The sequence below is a fragment of the Gymnoscopelus braueri genome, assembly GCF_963280865.1.
Source record: "Gymnoscopelus braueri genome assembly, chromosome: 9".
Lineage (NCBI taxonomy): Eukaryota > Metazoa > Chordata > Actinopteri > Myctophiformes > Myctophidae > Gymnoscopelus > Gymnoscopelus braueri.
Genome location: NC_137610.1, coordinates 36,317,340 through 36,334,229, shown reverse-complemented (window position 1 = coordinate 36,334,229; position 16,890 = coordinate 36,317,340). Strand labels below are relative to the sequence as shown.

At 44.2% G+C, this 16,890-nt stretch overlaps 1 protein-coding gene across 1 annotated transcript in view; it reads left to right on the top strand.

Annotated features, from left to right (window-relative positions):
• Window positions 1-16,890, top strand: part of kiaa1549la (KIAA1549-like a) — a 104,619-nt gene that overhangs the window by 69,563 nt on the left and 18,166 nt on the right. The window contains exons 12-15 of the mRNA XM_080438154.1: window positions 5,645-5,816; window positions 7,935-8,095; window positions 8,888-8,923; window positions 14,762-14,946. Coding sequence (XP_080294280.1) covers window positions 5,645-5,816; window positions 7,935-8,095; window positions 8,888-8,923; window positions 14,762-14,946 — 554 coding nt within the window. The remainder of the gene's footprint in view (window positions 1-5,644; window positions 5,817-7,934; window positions 8,096-8,887; window positions 8,924-14,761; window positions 14,947-16,890) is intronic.

Here is a 16,890-nt window from a genome sequence, read left to right as displayed (position 1 = left end):
ATGTTGCGCCCCAGCCTGTCAGGCTGGCATCTGTGGTGGTCATCTTCCTCGAGATGATCCTCCCCATCGGGACGCCCTCCGACAGGAAAGAAGCTACTTTCCACTGTTGAAGGGATTGCATGCACGCCGCGGACACTGTCACGTGACGAAAACCCTGAGTGGCCGGGATCCTGAGGGAGCCCACCCATCTCTGAAACGGCCGCATGTGTAGTCTGCCCAGACGCACTAAGGAAATGGCCGAGGCCATGAGTCCCGCTGCCCTCATGCAGATTTTGTACTGGACCCTGCGTCCCAGTTGAAACAATGCCAGACACTTCAGGAAGGAATCTATCCTCTCCTGAGACAAACGCGCCCTGAGAGCGACCGAGTCCAGTGCTATACCTATAAAAGTAGCGCAACGGGACGGTGTGAGCACGCACTTCTCGAAGTTTAGCGTGAACCCCAGGGAGGTCAGGTGCGACACCACCAGACTGGTGTGATGACATGCTTCCTGACGCGAATCCGCCGTCAGAAGCCAATCGTCTATGTAACTCGCTATGCGAACGCCACTCTGCCTCAGAGGGGCTATCGCTGCCTGAGTGCATTTCACGAACACCCTGGGACTCAGGGACATCCCGAACGGGAGGACCAGGTACTCGTACACCCGACCCTCGAATTCGAACCGCAGGAATTTCCTGTGCGGTGGGTAAATAGGGATGTGGAAATATGCGTCCTTGAGATCTATTGAGCTCCACCAGTCGCCCTGGCGGACTGAGCGTAGTAACGCTGCTGCCGTCAACATTTTGAATTGAAAAGTTTTCAAATACCTGTTGAGAGCTCTGAGATCCATTATGGGACGTAATCCACCCCCTTTCTTCTTGACCAGGAAGTATCTCGAGTAGAAACCGAGACGGCTTTCTCCTGGTAGCACTTCCCTTACGGCATTCTTGCGTAGTAGAGAGGAGATCTCCTCTCGTAACGTCACCGCCGCTTGACCACTCGCTTGTGACAACAGTACTTTGTTGGACATGGGTGGTTTGGTGGAAAATTGCAGTCTGTAACCCTTTGCTATCGTACGAAGCACCCAGGGGTTGGGGTTGCATTTTTTCCATTGCTCGATGTGCAATGACAACGGATTTGGGGGGGTTGTTATTGTATTCGAGCGTACATGAGCCGCCATCGTGGGGGGGAAGAGACCTGGTCGGAACCTGGATGCAGGACAAGGCAGCCTCGTCTTGAGCTTTACGCACTGCGGCGCTGTCCTGCAGGTAGCTCATGCCCCCCTTGAAAAGATTATCTGGAGTTACTTTTAGGTTCTGGAGATTCTTTTTGTCCTCAGGACCCTTGAAGTTGACGTGGTCGAGCCACCGCGCTCTCTCATGAGTAACACACAGTCCGATTCCCCTGCCAGTCCACTCTGTGGAGTATTTGTTAAGCAGGATAAGCTCCTGTGTGATGCGCCTCATCTCTGCTAGCTGCTGAGGTGTGGCGGTGTCTCCTGCCTCGCTCAGGAGTACTTTCAGGGACCCCTGCAGCAGCGCTGTGGCGTTGAGGGCTCTAGCTCCGGAGGTAAAAGCTTTGTGGAGAACTCTGGTGGCTGCAGAGCCAGACACGTCCTTCTCGTTGGTCAGAAGCGGAGGATCCTTAACCGTGGAGAAGGGGAGCTTCTGGTTTTTTGGTATGCTAAGGGCGAGTGAGAGGGCTAGGGTGCGATCCATGGGGGGAAGGGCCAGGAGACCGAGCTCGCTCGCACCCGCACAATCGATGTTAAAACGTAGCCTTTTAGGATCAGAGTCGGGGGTTAAAGGGGAATCCCACGACGATGAGAGAGCTGCGTTGAAACCCATAGCCAGGGGAAGCTTTGATTTCTTGGCAACCTTTTCTTCCACCGAGTCGAGACCCTGAAACTCCGACGGGTTGGCGGGGGGCTCCTCGGTGTCGTCAGCCGGCCATTTAAGACCGCATCTAATGGTAGCTGTTTTGTAGAGCTCCAGTAAAGTGGTCTCGCCTTTTTCGGCTGGTGGGAGAATGCTGCCAGGCTGAGCCGCAGCCGCCACCGCAGGCATCGTAACAGGGAGAAGGGTCCTCGCTTCAGGTGGGCCGAGAACTGGGGGGCCACGGTCATCCGTGGCGTCAGCGTCGTGGAGGACGACCTCCCCGTCCCCCTGGACTTCATCGACGACTTGGAATTCGTCAATATCGTCATGGTAAGAGGTGATGGCCCCGTTATCGGCATCACCATCACCACTCACCGGCGGGGAGTAGTAGCGGAGAGCCGCTCGATGCTCTGCGCTGCTGCAGCGGCCATCATGTGGGGAGAGAGGGGGATCCACGTGGGGCTCGCTGTCCTCGTAGGGTGCCCTGGATGTAGGAGAGCGTGAGCGGGGGTGCAGAGTAGACCTCGGAGCTTCCAGAGCTCGTGCAGAGCCGGCTGCTGCTGACGCTCGGGGCCGCCGACGTTCTTCCCATACGGAGGCTAGGCTAGCTGGCCCGCGGTCCGCCGATCGTCGAGAGGAATAGTAGCGGCGGTCTCCGTCGTACTCGTCCTCGCAGCTCTCGAACATGGCTCGTGGTGGTAGGAAGAGCCTCTGGGCCCTGTTGAACCTTTCCCTAAGCTCGGAGGTGTGCAAGCCTGCACACTCGTAGCATCTCGGGTCGCCGTAGACGGCGTCCTCAGCGTGTGCGAGCCCCAGGCAGCTAACGCAGTGGTCATGCTGGTCCCATTCCTCGAGAGGCTGGGAGCAAGAACGGGAGCCGCAACGCCGCGGGGGAAGGTCCATGCTGGTCTCCAGCTGTCGGCGATCGGCGACGGTTGGACGGTCCCGTCGATCCATGGAGATTTGAAGAGCTAACAATGTTAGCGGAGTTTTCCACGCCGGGAAAATAGTAGTTAGAGGGAGAAGGTTGGGGAACTCAGTGGACTGGGATCCAACCCGTCGCTATTGAGCTTGTAGAAACCCGCAACCTCGATACTTACAGTGTGGAGCTCCTTCACACGCTTGGCAGAAGGAACAAAGAGGATGACTTCCGCGTTCCTGCTCCTCATATGCCCTCGGGCGAGGAGGCTGCTGGGAAGCGACGAAAGGCCCATCGGGCCAAAAAGGGTTTCGGCCCTGAGGGAGTGAATGTGAAGCTTCTGTATCATCGCCGGAGGGCGCTGTTTCCCATAGTGAACAACGAGAGAAGCAATGCAACAAAACCAATGCAGTACACTACGGCATGCTGACGGTGATGGGTCCATTTGGTTACAATTGATTTTTACATGTTCAGAGTTAATCACATGAACCCTAGCATCCCTATTCTGGACATATCATAATAGGCAAAAAAAAAAGTTTGGTGAAAATAGGCAAAAACTTTTTTTTTTTTTTTTTTTACAGATGTACAAGCTCACAATGCGTTGCTTCGTGCTGCGTTGTGAGCATGTAGATCTAATATTTTTGTTATTTGACATACAACAAAGTATATAGGGCTTAAGTTGTGTGAGCGTGTGTGTGTGTGTGTGTGTAGGTGGGCGTGTGAGAGGGACAAAAATAAAATACGTTTAAAATAAGTGTCTACTGTATTTCACCAACTCTATGCGTTTACCTGCCTCACTGAGTTCTTTATTGTGAAAGTGAAACCAACGACTGACTCCAACTGGCCCTTTTTTTCTTCTTCCCTTCATGTTCTCAGGGTTTCATAGCAAGTCACAGATGGCCAGTTTTATGTCTGGAGAAAGAGAGAGGGGGAGAGGGGGAGAGACAGACAGACAGACAGACAGACAGACAGACAGACAGACAGACCGACAGACAGACAAACAGACAGGGGGCTGGTGTGGGAGAGACCCTCCAGGCACTTAATACACACATCATCCTTGGAGTTTTATGACTAAATCCAATCGCCAGACTTGATTAAACCGTGTGATGTCTCACTCAAGGAGAAAAAAAATAATTCAGTTTGATATACTATGACAGGAAATTGAGATTTCAGTTGAGTCATCTTTATGCTGAAGTGTCTTCTCTTGTAGTGGTTGGTTCATGATGATTAATGCAGTGCTTCTCAAAGTGGGGCCCGTGGTCCCCACTGGGCCTTGAGGGGGTTCCAGCGAAATGGTTGATCGCTGGGAACCAATTGGGAACCGTTAGGTCTGTAACTCCGAATGGAACCAAATGAACCACTTGTGAACTTTCAAGAGTTACAATTAACACTGAGGAATTTACAGTGTAGATTGGGGTCCCTGAGATTAAAAACAATCATGTCAAAATGGGGTTCTGTTCGTTGCCTATTGCGTATAAAACTGGGGATTCCTTGAAAGGAAAAGGTCGAGAATAATTGGATCAAAGTAACCAAGTAGACCCTGTAGATGTTTATGTTTATGTTTATGTTTATTTATTTGATATGGACATCACAAATTACATTGGACGGAACCAGATGCATTGCTTACAGTGTATATAGCACAAGTGCTAATTTTCAACACCTGTCCACGGGAAGCTTTTCTAAAATACAGTAACACCAATCTAAAACCCAATCAGGTACAAAAAAATAATAATTGTATAAATATATATATACGTATAAATATATATATACACACACATATACACACCCATAGATATGTATGCATACACACATATACACACACCCACATGTACTAATAATTAACAGTCAAAATCAATATCAGACCCAATACATTAACTAAACAAAAGAAGACATAATCATTCAAATAACCAATCAGTAACTATACATGTGAGCACAGTTGATTTGATTTCAACCATAATTTGAGCCCTCTGTTAAACACATTACCATCCGTCTCTAGTTTTAGAACCGTAGGCAAAGAGTTCCAAAGGTTTACCCCCTTTACTGAGAAGGCAGACTGCCCGAATGTGTTCTTGCTTATAGGCACAGTACAGTCACCATGTGTTGATGCTCGTGTAGTTGCTCTACCAGAGCTCTGACGCCTATCAACCAGTCCAGAAAACAGAGGTGAAACATGATTATGTAAGCATTTAAAAACCAATTTGATAGTACAAAAAAACACAAAATTTTCAAAAGTAAAAAGGTTGTGTTTTCTCAAAATACCACAGTGGTGCCATCTCATCGGTTTCTGATCCATGACTGATATATATATATCAGGGCTCATACACATCATTTGCTGCAGGTAGGCCTGTCCCCGACTAAGGATTTGTTTAGTCGACTCTAATTGGCGACTAATTGCCAATAGTCGACTGGCAGTCGACTAATAAAAATAAAAAAAAATAATAAAAAAAACTTTTTTTTTTTTTTTTATGGGCCAAAATACTTTTTATTTTAAAGGACCAAGTCTACACAGTTTGTTTTGTCTCCAGCAGAGTTTCTAGTGTCTCTATCTCTCTCTGGAAGAGGTTGCACATGAACTCTGCAGCCGCACTGAGGTGCTCCAACACAAACAATACCAATACAAAGACGAGGAATAAGAAGAATAAAGTGGAAGTTACGTGTGGTTGCAGGTGTAGACTTGGCCAAAAAACAATTTAAAACATTTTTGGCACTTTAAAAGTCGACTAAGAGAGACACTTAGTCGACTCGGACCCCCCGCGACTAACCAGTCGACTAGTCGACTTAGTCGAGGTCAGGCCTAGCTGCAGGGATATAAAAGAACAAGAGAGGTGCCTATTTTATTATGCTACTGTCCTACCCCCCTGTCCTCTAGATGGTGGGCATGCGGCGGCTGCCCGGCCCCAAGAACCCAGCAGAGATGACCTACTACGCCCAGCTGAACGGATCGCCCATCACTGGCACCACAGCAGCCAAGACCCTGAGTACTCTGGACTCACAGACCATGGCACTGACACTGGGCTATTTTGTACAAGTGCAAGCTGAACGTAAGCTAATGCAGGATTCATACTTCATCGTGTGCCGAAAATAGCCGATCTACAAGTAGAATTGTCTATTTTCTGCGAGCGACACCGGCCGCGCAACAGAGTATAAATCAGGCTTTACTGTCTCACAGATGTGACATGTTTAAGACCTGAGGGCGATTCTACAAATGCCTTCTAAATCCGTAGTTCCCACACTTTCTCTAACTACTGCACTAGTCGCATAACAACACCCTGTGGGCTAGGCCCGCACCCGCACCCGCACACACACACACACAGACACACCTGCCTTTAGTACATTATGTATTCCCATCACAGCACGGTCTCCTGGACCATTGCAGTCTGATTCAGAACCACTTGGTGATCGACTGTGTCCGGTTATGTAAGCCCCATTATCATCAACACTGTCCATCCGAGATGAAGGTCATAGACACGCCACAAGCACCAGATTCAGAAAGGTAATACTGTAGACAGTTCAGTTGTGTGTGTGAGAGTGTACCAGAAACCACACACACTTTCACGGTTGTAACCTCCCTGCCTTGGAAATTCAAATATAATCTCTGAACAGATTCCCTGCCAGAATCTTTTCTCCATAGTTGTCCAACCAAAACCAATGTGTAACTGATGGCCCATCCTCACAGACATCCTTCCCATCTTAACAGTGAACCCTTACAAAATTATAGCCTTAGGTTGTGTGTACAGTAGGTCCATACTGTAGCAGTAGTCAGAACAAACCAAGGACAGCACACGTCGCTCCATGCATCGATTGGGGAATGGTTTAGCACCACTGCTGGGCCCGGTGGACAGCGACAGACATTGTGCGCTGTGGTCCAGCACCATGTCTTTTTTTACACAGGGATAAAATACACAAGAGAGCAAAGCACTGTGAAAATCTCACCAAATACTAATTTTACAAAGTCAAAATATCAAAAGACAAAGTAGATACCGTGTCCCACAACATTACATGGCATACTCAAAGATAGACACGGCTGTACAGTTTAGGGGCAGCGACAGACACAGCTCATAACTTGATAACATAAGCAACACATTGAACACAAGCTCAGTTTGACTATAGGATATAATGGAATAAAATGATATGCTACTTCTAGGAGAGGAGGAGATAGAGAGAGACCGACAGGAGAATAGGAGAAAGACAGGAGACAGCAAGAGAGAGAGAGACAGACAGGAGCTACTGCAATGTTCCATTATTTATTCTATTGTGTGTTCTGTGAAACTTCACTAGAAACTGTGATCATTTCTAGTGAAGCTTACCCGAACCTATCCAGCCTGCAAGTCAACCTGCGGGACCTGCAGGTTATGGGGTCGACCCGCACAACTAGTAGGGAGACCACCTCCAACTACTGCAGATGTGCTAATTAATTTGTATTAACAGATTGCTTAAAATAATGTTTTATATATGAAACGGTTAAAACAGATTCATACAATGGTTTTACCTGCTAAACTCAAGTGTAACGGACTTGGCTTAGAGTGGCATTCTCAGCATTTGGGATTTTACATAAATCTCCATGAATTTCCATAATGCGTGGAAATCTCGTGCAGTCCTCATAACTGCAATGCAATTGCTCATTCAGATGCAGATAGATAGATGTTGGGTTCAATATTGTAATTTGAATAATTTGGTGAAAGTCAGCACATTATCTGCTTTAACCGCGGAAATATGAATATTGTTTTCAAGAGAACGTTGTGGGTGATCTGTTCAAATCTACAGTAGCACTGCTAGATAGCAAACACGATATGACATTCCATCCAAACCTGCTGTGCAGAGAGATTAATTAAGCCCTGTTTTCAAGAATAGTTTAACATATAAAAAGATTGTAAACAGCCGGTCTACAAACTCACAACGTGTATCAGCAGGGTGAGTGTATGCTAATTCGTTCTCTGCCTGCCTATTTGTGATTGTGTACACATTTGCGGGTCACTTGTGGCTAAATGGTTTTGTAATGATTCCAAACAATTACGCATATCAGTTAACTGTGTGTGTGTGTGTGTGTGTGTGTGTGTGTGTGTGTGTGTGTGTGTGTGTGTGTGTGTGTGTGTGTGTGTGTGTGTGTGTGTGTGTGTGTGTGTGTGTGTGTGTGTGTGTGTGTGTGTGTGTGTGTGTAGCGGTGGTAAAGATGCCCCCAAGCAACTTGTGGCTCATGGCAGTGCTCACTCCTGTCGTTTTACTGCTGGTGGTCATCGCCATGGTTGCCTTCATCTTGTGTAAACGGAACCGGGTCATCTTCAAAACCAGCGCCTTCAGGAGCTTCAAAGCTCGCTCCAAGGTAGGACCATGTCATTTTGGTTGTTTGATAATCAAACCTTATGCCTCCTACTTTGTTAATACACTTAAATATAGCCTATAGGAACAATCTAATAAGATGACTCCAGTCGTCGATGTGGTCTTCTTCTTCTTCTTCTTCTTCTTCTTCTTCTTTCTTTTAATGCTAATACTAGTGCTACTTATTGGTTACTTTGACAGGATCTCTAGAGCTCAACTCATATTTACCAAGCCTACTGTAGTACTAGTTGTGAATGTCTTACACATCACACATTAAGCCTAGCATGTGAAGTTCTTTGTTCAGGTCAGGACAGATCTAAGCCCATCTGTGTGGGCATGAGCCAGTTGTTTTCACTCTTGTCCAAATGTCCATTGTGACTGCTAATCCTGCATACAGTAAAGACCAGTTGGGCAAGAGGAAATAGGGCTCAGTGTGCTGGAAAAGAACCCAAGGCAACACAACATTTTTACATATTTTATTGTAAATGGAGTGTTCACTCAAAAGTAACACCATTGAGGTTAAAATACAGTTTATGGCGTTCGGTTCATCAGACCATAATGCATAGATCTATACCGTCTGGTGTGATGTCATACAGAATAGTCAGCCGGACCATAATAGTGCATTGCATGATATCCCAACAACAGCAGAGAAAAACAAGCATCATGTGTTTATAAGGTAACTAGTGCTGCATTATATCCTCCATTACATCGAGACATTAAAAAAATATTCTATTATTTTCTGTTCTATTCTATTAACCCTCCACCCGCCATGTGCCTCTGACTTTCTCCTTTTTAGACATCATATCGAAGGGAGGGCAGTTACCACCACCAGGTATTCACCAAGTGAATCATTAGGAATACTGACTGACTGACTGACTGACTGACTGACTGACTGACTGACTGACGGACTGAAGGCTGATGCACTACTGACTTGTTGTGTAACCAGCTGACTGACAGATTGACTGACTGACTGAATAAGTGGTTAACTGGCAGTCTGGCTGGCTATTTATGTACAGTATACATGCTGCTTATAGTTGTTGCCGGGTACATTTGTGCATGTGGTGTTACAGTGCTGTGGAAATGACATATTCCATCATCTTCATTGGATGTGGGGGATTAATAGGAAGGGGGGTCAAGAAGAAGAGTTGAAACAGTATAATATTGGTAGAATATAAGCTCAACACTTACGGATGATAAGCTAATGTTCTAATATGCTGTGGTTCAATTTAGCCCAATGCATTTGTTTTCCATCTGTAAAATCTGAATGGTTAATCGTGAACCTAAAAGACTCCCCTCTTCCTGCAAATTCCCCATTCTCTCCATCCTCACTGTCTCTTTAAAGCCCTATCATATGAAGCCAGTCTCACCTCCCACAGTGGCACAGTGTGTTCTTAAGCCTTATGTTACACTGCAATCTTCACAATCCTTTTATGACATTCTCTACTGGATTCTGCCATCTAGATTATCACAGCTGGAGCTCAGAGCAGTGGTCACAGACAGCAAGACACAAGACAGTTACAAACCATTATAATTCCTGCAAAAGCTGTCCCTTGTTTGGCTCCTGCTGCCGCAGTGAAGCGTGTCAACTGATTTGCGGTTATTTCTGTCTGGTCTAGTCTCATTTCCAACCCCTTGACAAGCATAAGCCAACAGAGCTAAGCATGTAGGGAGGGAGGGATGGTTGGATGGATGGATGGATGGATGGATGGATGGATGGATGGATGGATGGATGGATGGATGGATGGATGGATGGATGGATGAATGGATGGAGATGGATAGGGGTAGCATTATAATTGGGGAACTGAACATATTGACCAAGACTCACATTCATACCCGCACACTGGAGCTGTGTTTATTTATGTGCACGGTGCGTGGGTGCGTTTGTATTGTGTATCGTCGCTGCCAGGCGGAAACCTTGTATGTCCAAAACCGTTACTTTTCAGGAAATTGGAAAAAAATCCATTGAAAAGATCCACTGTAGTTATTATTTTATTCACAAGCTTTTGTTAATACTTTTTATGGCTAAATATTAATGAAGCCTATAGACTTACTGTAACTACTGTCAACATGGCATCCCATTTTTTTCATTATACAAGTATGTCAAAGTAGATCTACAAGCTCACAACACATCGCATTGCAACACGAAGTGAGCTTTTAGATCATTATTTTCACTACTTTTGCGCGACACGGTCATGCGACGAAGTATAAACTACGGCATTCATTTATGAAAAAAACATAAAAAGATTAGAAAGGAGATATAAGGTTTATGCTCGACAGTGACAATAGCTTGTGTGTTTCACCGTGTTTCCGTATGATGTTCTGCACTCTGCTCTTGTGTTCGCCCTGTACGGTATTTAGACGCGCAATTACCGAGCTCCACGGTCTTGTTTGCTTTCGAAGCCATAAGCCATTATGTAAACATTATGATACTTTCGCTGTGTTTTCGTAGACAGGACATCAAATATTTAAAGTGAGGGTTCTAAAAATTCTGAAATAGCGCCGTAAGGCTGCATCCTCTGTTTATGTCTTATATTTATCCTCTCCCAATACAAGGCTGAGGCACCCATGGAGAAATATGAGATAAATATTTTCACATGATTGTTTGATTTTGTACTGTAGCAGATGCTTGTGGCAATCTGACAAAGAAAAGAGTTAGGTCATTTAAACTGTTGGTTAAACTGCGCAGGCTTCCTGTGTGGTGTGGTGTGTGTGTGTGTTTATGCGATCTACTGCTCCCAGCCCACTCAACTATCACTCATCATGCAAGACAACCTTAAGCTGCAAATCAATATAATGGTTTAAATTAGCTTTGTAATGTGTGTTTAAGCTTTACCCACATGAACCCTAGCGTCCCTATTCTGGGCATGCCATAATAGGCGAACATTCAGCAAAGATAGGAGATCTAGAAGCTCACGTCATGGGTTGTGAGCTTGCGTAGATGTCCTAATTTCAGCAAAGATATTTGGTGTAGAGGGAAAAAAAGGAGGGGGCCAAGTATAGGCCCCTGGGGAGTTCTGGGTTTACGTGGTTAAACACTATATAGACTCCATCTCACTTTACCGCTAATATACTGTAGATAAACCAAGTTTGAAGAGTTGAATACTGTGACTATATATGCTTCCAAATGTTTTTCAATTTATATTTTTATTATATTTAGCTGCAAGGCACCAAGCTGTGCATCGGGAGCAGTTAGGGGTGTTGCTCAAAGATACTTTGACACAAAGCCAGGAGGAACTGGGGATTGAACTGGGAACATTCCCATTTCAAGGCGGCCGCTCTACCTCCATAGTCACCCAGTAGCTGTAGTTGTGTACATTTAAATGACTCTAGATATCTTATATTTTACTGCATCATGCCTCCGCCTGCTGTAAAGGTTCCATCTAACCAGTTCAGCAACATGTGCATGCTGTGCATTTTATTCATTGCATCTGTGCATTTAAATATAACTGCCCTTTGGGACAGTTATAACTCAGACTTCTATGGAGCACTTCTGCATTTCTCTCCCTGCTCGAGCTGCATTTAATCAATACGGCCACTGGGGGAATTGAGCACATCTCTTCCATCTGCTGTACCTCATGAAGCTGCAGGCTGTTGCTGCGAGTTAAAATTAGATGAGTGATGAAGACTTACTTTGATGGCACAAACAAGAAGTCAAATAAAGTGAGCTTAATTTGCCATTGCACGAGGACCACGGTATTAGCAGTCACTTCATACGTGTATGCCTCTATCAGTAAATGGATGTTTGGACGGCCGCTATCCGTCTCTGACAGAATGATGAGAGAGCAAAGAGCTTTTGCTGTTCAATGGCCCTGTCTGCACCAAAGCCTTCATCAAGCAGAGCTGCTCACGCAAGATGAAAGATGACTATTTATTAGGTCCATACAGTGGCAGCGGACAGAGAGATAAAAGGAAGAGGTGGGGAGAGAGAAGGGGAAAATGAGGGAGAGAAAGGTTGTAAGGGAAAGAGGGAGAGAGAGAAGGCAGTGAGGTGGAGAGAGAGGGAGAGAGAGAGAGAGAGAGAGAGAGAGAGAGAGAGAGAGAGAGAGAGAGAGAGAGAGAGAGATTTGACCGTAGTGACACATCAAAGCCAGCATTCAAGGTTACATACCCCTTAGTGCTGTCATCTGAGCATTCATCCTGCCTTTGCACACAGCATGGGCTAGCCTGTATCTACAGCATTAGCCACTAAATGAGTACATCGCTATGCATTATGAAATGATGAGCCACTGCTTTCCATTAAAAATGAACCCCAGCACATTAATGTTTTCTCCTCAATAATCTATACACCTAATCCATACTGGGGCACAGGATGTATTTGGAACAGCTTTTAACTCTCTCTCTCTCTCTCTCTCTCTCTCTCTCTCTCTCTCTCTCTCTCTCTCTCTCTCATATGCCCTGTCATGCACACTCCCTCTCAACCTGTGAACAGCATAAATCCAGTCACATGACTGGTTCCACTCGCCATGTATCTTTAATACAACTGTCATTTGTCTTCATGCGCTACGTCTGTGTGTCGAGGCAACAACAGACTCATGCACAATTTACAATTTAGCAGCTGCTCTTATCCAGTGAGACAATGAGCCCTAGTCAACAAACTGCAGAGTAAATAGTTACATAAGTAGAGTGCAAACAAAACAATTAAGTGCTTCAAAGAAACAAGGACAACCAAGCATCTGTCGTAAGAATGCTATCCAAATATCTTAGCATTTGCAAGGGAAAAAAAACATATGAACAAGTAACTGAAATCTGTGTGTGTGCGTGTGCATGTGCGTGTGCGTGTGCGTGTGCGTGTGCGTGTGCGTGTGTGTGTGTGTGTGTGACACAGCATGAGCACATAATGTCAATTTATCTGTCACTGACCTATAGCTTTAAAGCCATGTGTGATGGAGCCTGCGGATGGACCGGTGGTGTGTCACATTATAGATTCAGCTGTCTGCTCACACTGCCTATCCTCACATGCACTCTGCGATTAGCCATGCACTATCAAATGCATCAGACATCCCTTTTTACAGCCACTAGAAGTAGGTAGATGAAGGGAAAATATCTGGGTTTTGTCTACTTTCTTGAATAACCTATAAAAAGATCTCTCTCTCTCTCTCTCTCTCTCTCTCTTTCTTTTTATTTTACATAAATGGGAGGGCATTTAGCAATACAAAGAAAGTGCTCAAGCCCTGGAGGTTTTTAGCTAAACGTATCCTCTAGTCTACAGCCAGTTTAATTTTCTGTCGCTTCATGCCAAAAACCTCAGACTTCAAAGGTGTTGTCTCTTATTTTATTATATTTTATTTCATTTCAAATGTCCCCGTTACACCAAGTTCTGTGTTTGGAGAATGATAAACCTGATTCTGGGGAGGTCATCCAATTACCTTTATCTGTAATTGGAGCAGCACTATGTCATGCAGCAGACCATGTCCTGTTAAGTGTAGCTGTAAGCCATTATACTTCTAGTTCATCCAAGGCAGATTGTACTGAGATGTCTCAAAGCCACATTGTGGATGGATTTGCTGTCACTGGGATATGCTTCAGTTCAGTATGGGATATCAATGAATTAGTTTTGTGCGCTGATTTTATATTTTCTTTAACCACATGAACCCTAGTGTCCCTATTCTGGTTGAACGTTTGTGCAAAATAGCTGATCTATACAGTACAAGCTCACAAAGCGCCGTATAGCTGTTTTCACCGAAGATATTTGGTGTGGATGGGGGCAAAAAGAATGGTATAGAATCCTGGGGGGCCGCAGTCAACAAAGTATAGGGTTTTTAAGTGGCTAAGCCAATATTTATATACTTTGTCACACGGCAGTGCGGTCACCGGATATACTGTAACTGATTTTCAAGCATTTTCTCATTTGGTTTTAGTTCAAATTGAGCCTAGTGTGAGAGAATACTACCGTAGTTTGAATGAGACTGAGAGAGAGGGAGACAGACATTAAACTGCCCACCCGTTGTACGCATCCACGCATGCACGCATGCACAAACGCACGCACACACAGAGCCTATACGTTAACATTGTTTTAGGACAGTATTTATGCCACAGGATATCGACTTCATGGAAACTCTCATATTATTATTGGCGTGGTCAGCTTATACTGTGTAGTCCACGTGTCATAGAAAATCAATTTTTCTTTGTCCATGTGATCAGATTTATGTATAAAGATCTTTCCTGATAATACATTTCTACTGCATAATATGGTTTAAATGTATGGCTATTGTATGACTGCATCATAATCATTGTTGATATCTCTGTGGCTCCTGTTTGTATGAAAGCATGCTTAAAAGTACACTCCATATCAACATTCAGCCTGTGCTTTGCAAAAACTGTTAGCTTTATCATGCTGCATTGTAGCGCTCAATAATAATGTATTATCTTTGTTCTGTAGCAGCATGTGTTTCATTGTTCAACATTCATTTCCGCTGCTACAGTAGTTAATAGAAATTGTGTCTTGTGTCTAATTGAGTTTTTTTTTAAAGAAAAAGGTCGGCCTCAGTTATTTTTTTGGATTATTCAATCTAACACACAAATTGAACCGAGTGATTTTCTGACAAAAGACCACAGACTAGACTATGGTATTAAACAAAACAGATATACATTTAGTGTTCCAAATGGATATCCACTTTCTGAATGGATTGACCTCAGAAGGTGAAAAGGTTTTGTTGTGTTTTCCCTGCAGCCTGTCCAGGGGTTTGACTACGCCAAGCAGCACTTGGGCCGGACTGACGAGACCCTTTCTGTTACCAAAGACACCCTGGTGCTTGGTCTGCCAGTACGAGATGCTCCGCTGTCATTGGACAGGAAACCCCACCAGGATGGGACAGCCAATAAGAGGCCTCCATCGGCCGATATACACAAAGGAGGGTAAGTTTGCTGTCATATTCTCTTTATCTTTTGATTATATTCAATTCAAACTTTATTCCAGACACACAGGGGGTCCATATTTATAACATTTGTTTTACAGAGGATGAAGTTTAATTAACTGTTGTGTAGACTTATACACTGGCCTAAAAGAAGAAAGGTGACAAACTAGAATTCATAATGTAAGATTCAAGTGTTTTTTTATTCGTCCCATTCTCATACAAGTATTGTGCAGTGAGATGTTGGTGTGGCAGACTCCGCCAGCCTGTGAGTTAAATGAACACCGAAGGTTTTACTGTGATAATGATGTGATGCTCTCTGACTCTGTCAGCTGTCGGTGGTGCTGAACAAATCTGTTAACCTTCAGCTTTTCAGGAGAATGTGACATCAGTGTTTGTCTGTGAATCTCTGCGGTAAGTCAAGACACCAGGCAGCTCAGCCTCTAACAGATTGGAATGAATCTGACCAAATCCAGTGTCAGCTAGCAGTTGATCAATGCTTGGAAACAATACGGAGCGAGGATGAATGGATTTAGATGTGTGACTTTTTATGCAGCAATTCACTACCCTTCCAAAGTCAACAGCTTGATCTTTATTGAATGCATCTTCTTTCAGCTTTTTCTAAAAGCAGTAAGCTAGCTGACATTTCTTGTCTACGGTAATTCCGAATATGTACGCCAATTAAAGGTAGGGTAAGTGATATGTTGTGGTTAAATCAAAAGTTTTTTTTTAATGAAAAGGTTAAAGCACTATATTATAATAGTAGCCTAATCATTGTTATAGAGTGTTTGTTCAAGAGTCTCCCAGCTCTTTAATAAACAGAAAAACAATTTTAGGTGGGTTTTAGATTTTTTTAGGTGAATTTCAGCCAATCAGGTACTCAAGAACAACGTTCACTTGTAGTGGAGTAATATTTGACCAGGAGTATGTATACTTTGACTCAAGTACTGGTGTTGAGTACTTAATTTATCCACCACTGGAGAGAGATTGTGCAGACAATGGCAACACAGCTGGTGTGAAAGATCAGCAGACAAGGAATGTGAGCTCTCAGCCTATAAAGATCGCCTTAGTGACTCTGTTTGAATACGATTGGATGATAAGTCACTGATGGTTAACAGCTGTAGCATTGTGAATGAAACACGGATAGCCTAGCTATCAGCTGATACACGCTTGACTTTGTGTTCTTCTGAGATAACGCAATGCTTCACTTATGGCTCCAGTCATGCCACTGGAAATCATTCCGTGTAACAATAATGACAGGTTATAGTGGTAGGTCAGCTGACATAGTGAGATAATCACACACAGACATACAGTACAGTACAGAACATGTTTATTATGTTTTGTAAACCTGCAAAATGTAAGGGGAAATATTTCTCAAAGGTGCATTCTGTCACTCCTCTCTGCTCACCAAATAGAAATGTGCATTGCATCTCATCACCAATACAGTATGAATGGAATGAAAGAAGAGAATCTAACTGTTTCCCATTAAACCAACAAGAAAATGTTTAATTATTCTTGTAACTATCAGTCAAATCTTCAGTGTTCATTTATCCATCTCTAAATCTGAGAGTATACAGCAAATATATCCATTAAGGTTAATTTTATACTCTCTCAGAGTTAAACTAACACTGAGGATTTGAAAGGAAATACAAGTTTTGTTCCAAGATAAGTTGGCTCACAGAACTGGAAGGCGATACCAAACATAACAAACAAACAAACAAAAACCTTGCTCCCCTATTGTAACAAGAGACATAATAATGTATGTTCCATTGCCTATCACTGTGGCACAGAAGCAAGGTACTGTACGTTGGACAGAACACAGTGGAAGACAATGTATTCTTCATCCAAAGCACGCAATCTTTCATCTGAAAAATGTATTGCACTGGTGGAGTGGAAATGCTTCACTGGTTCACCCCTGTACACAAATAAGACCCTACACTGTAACATA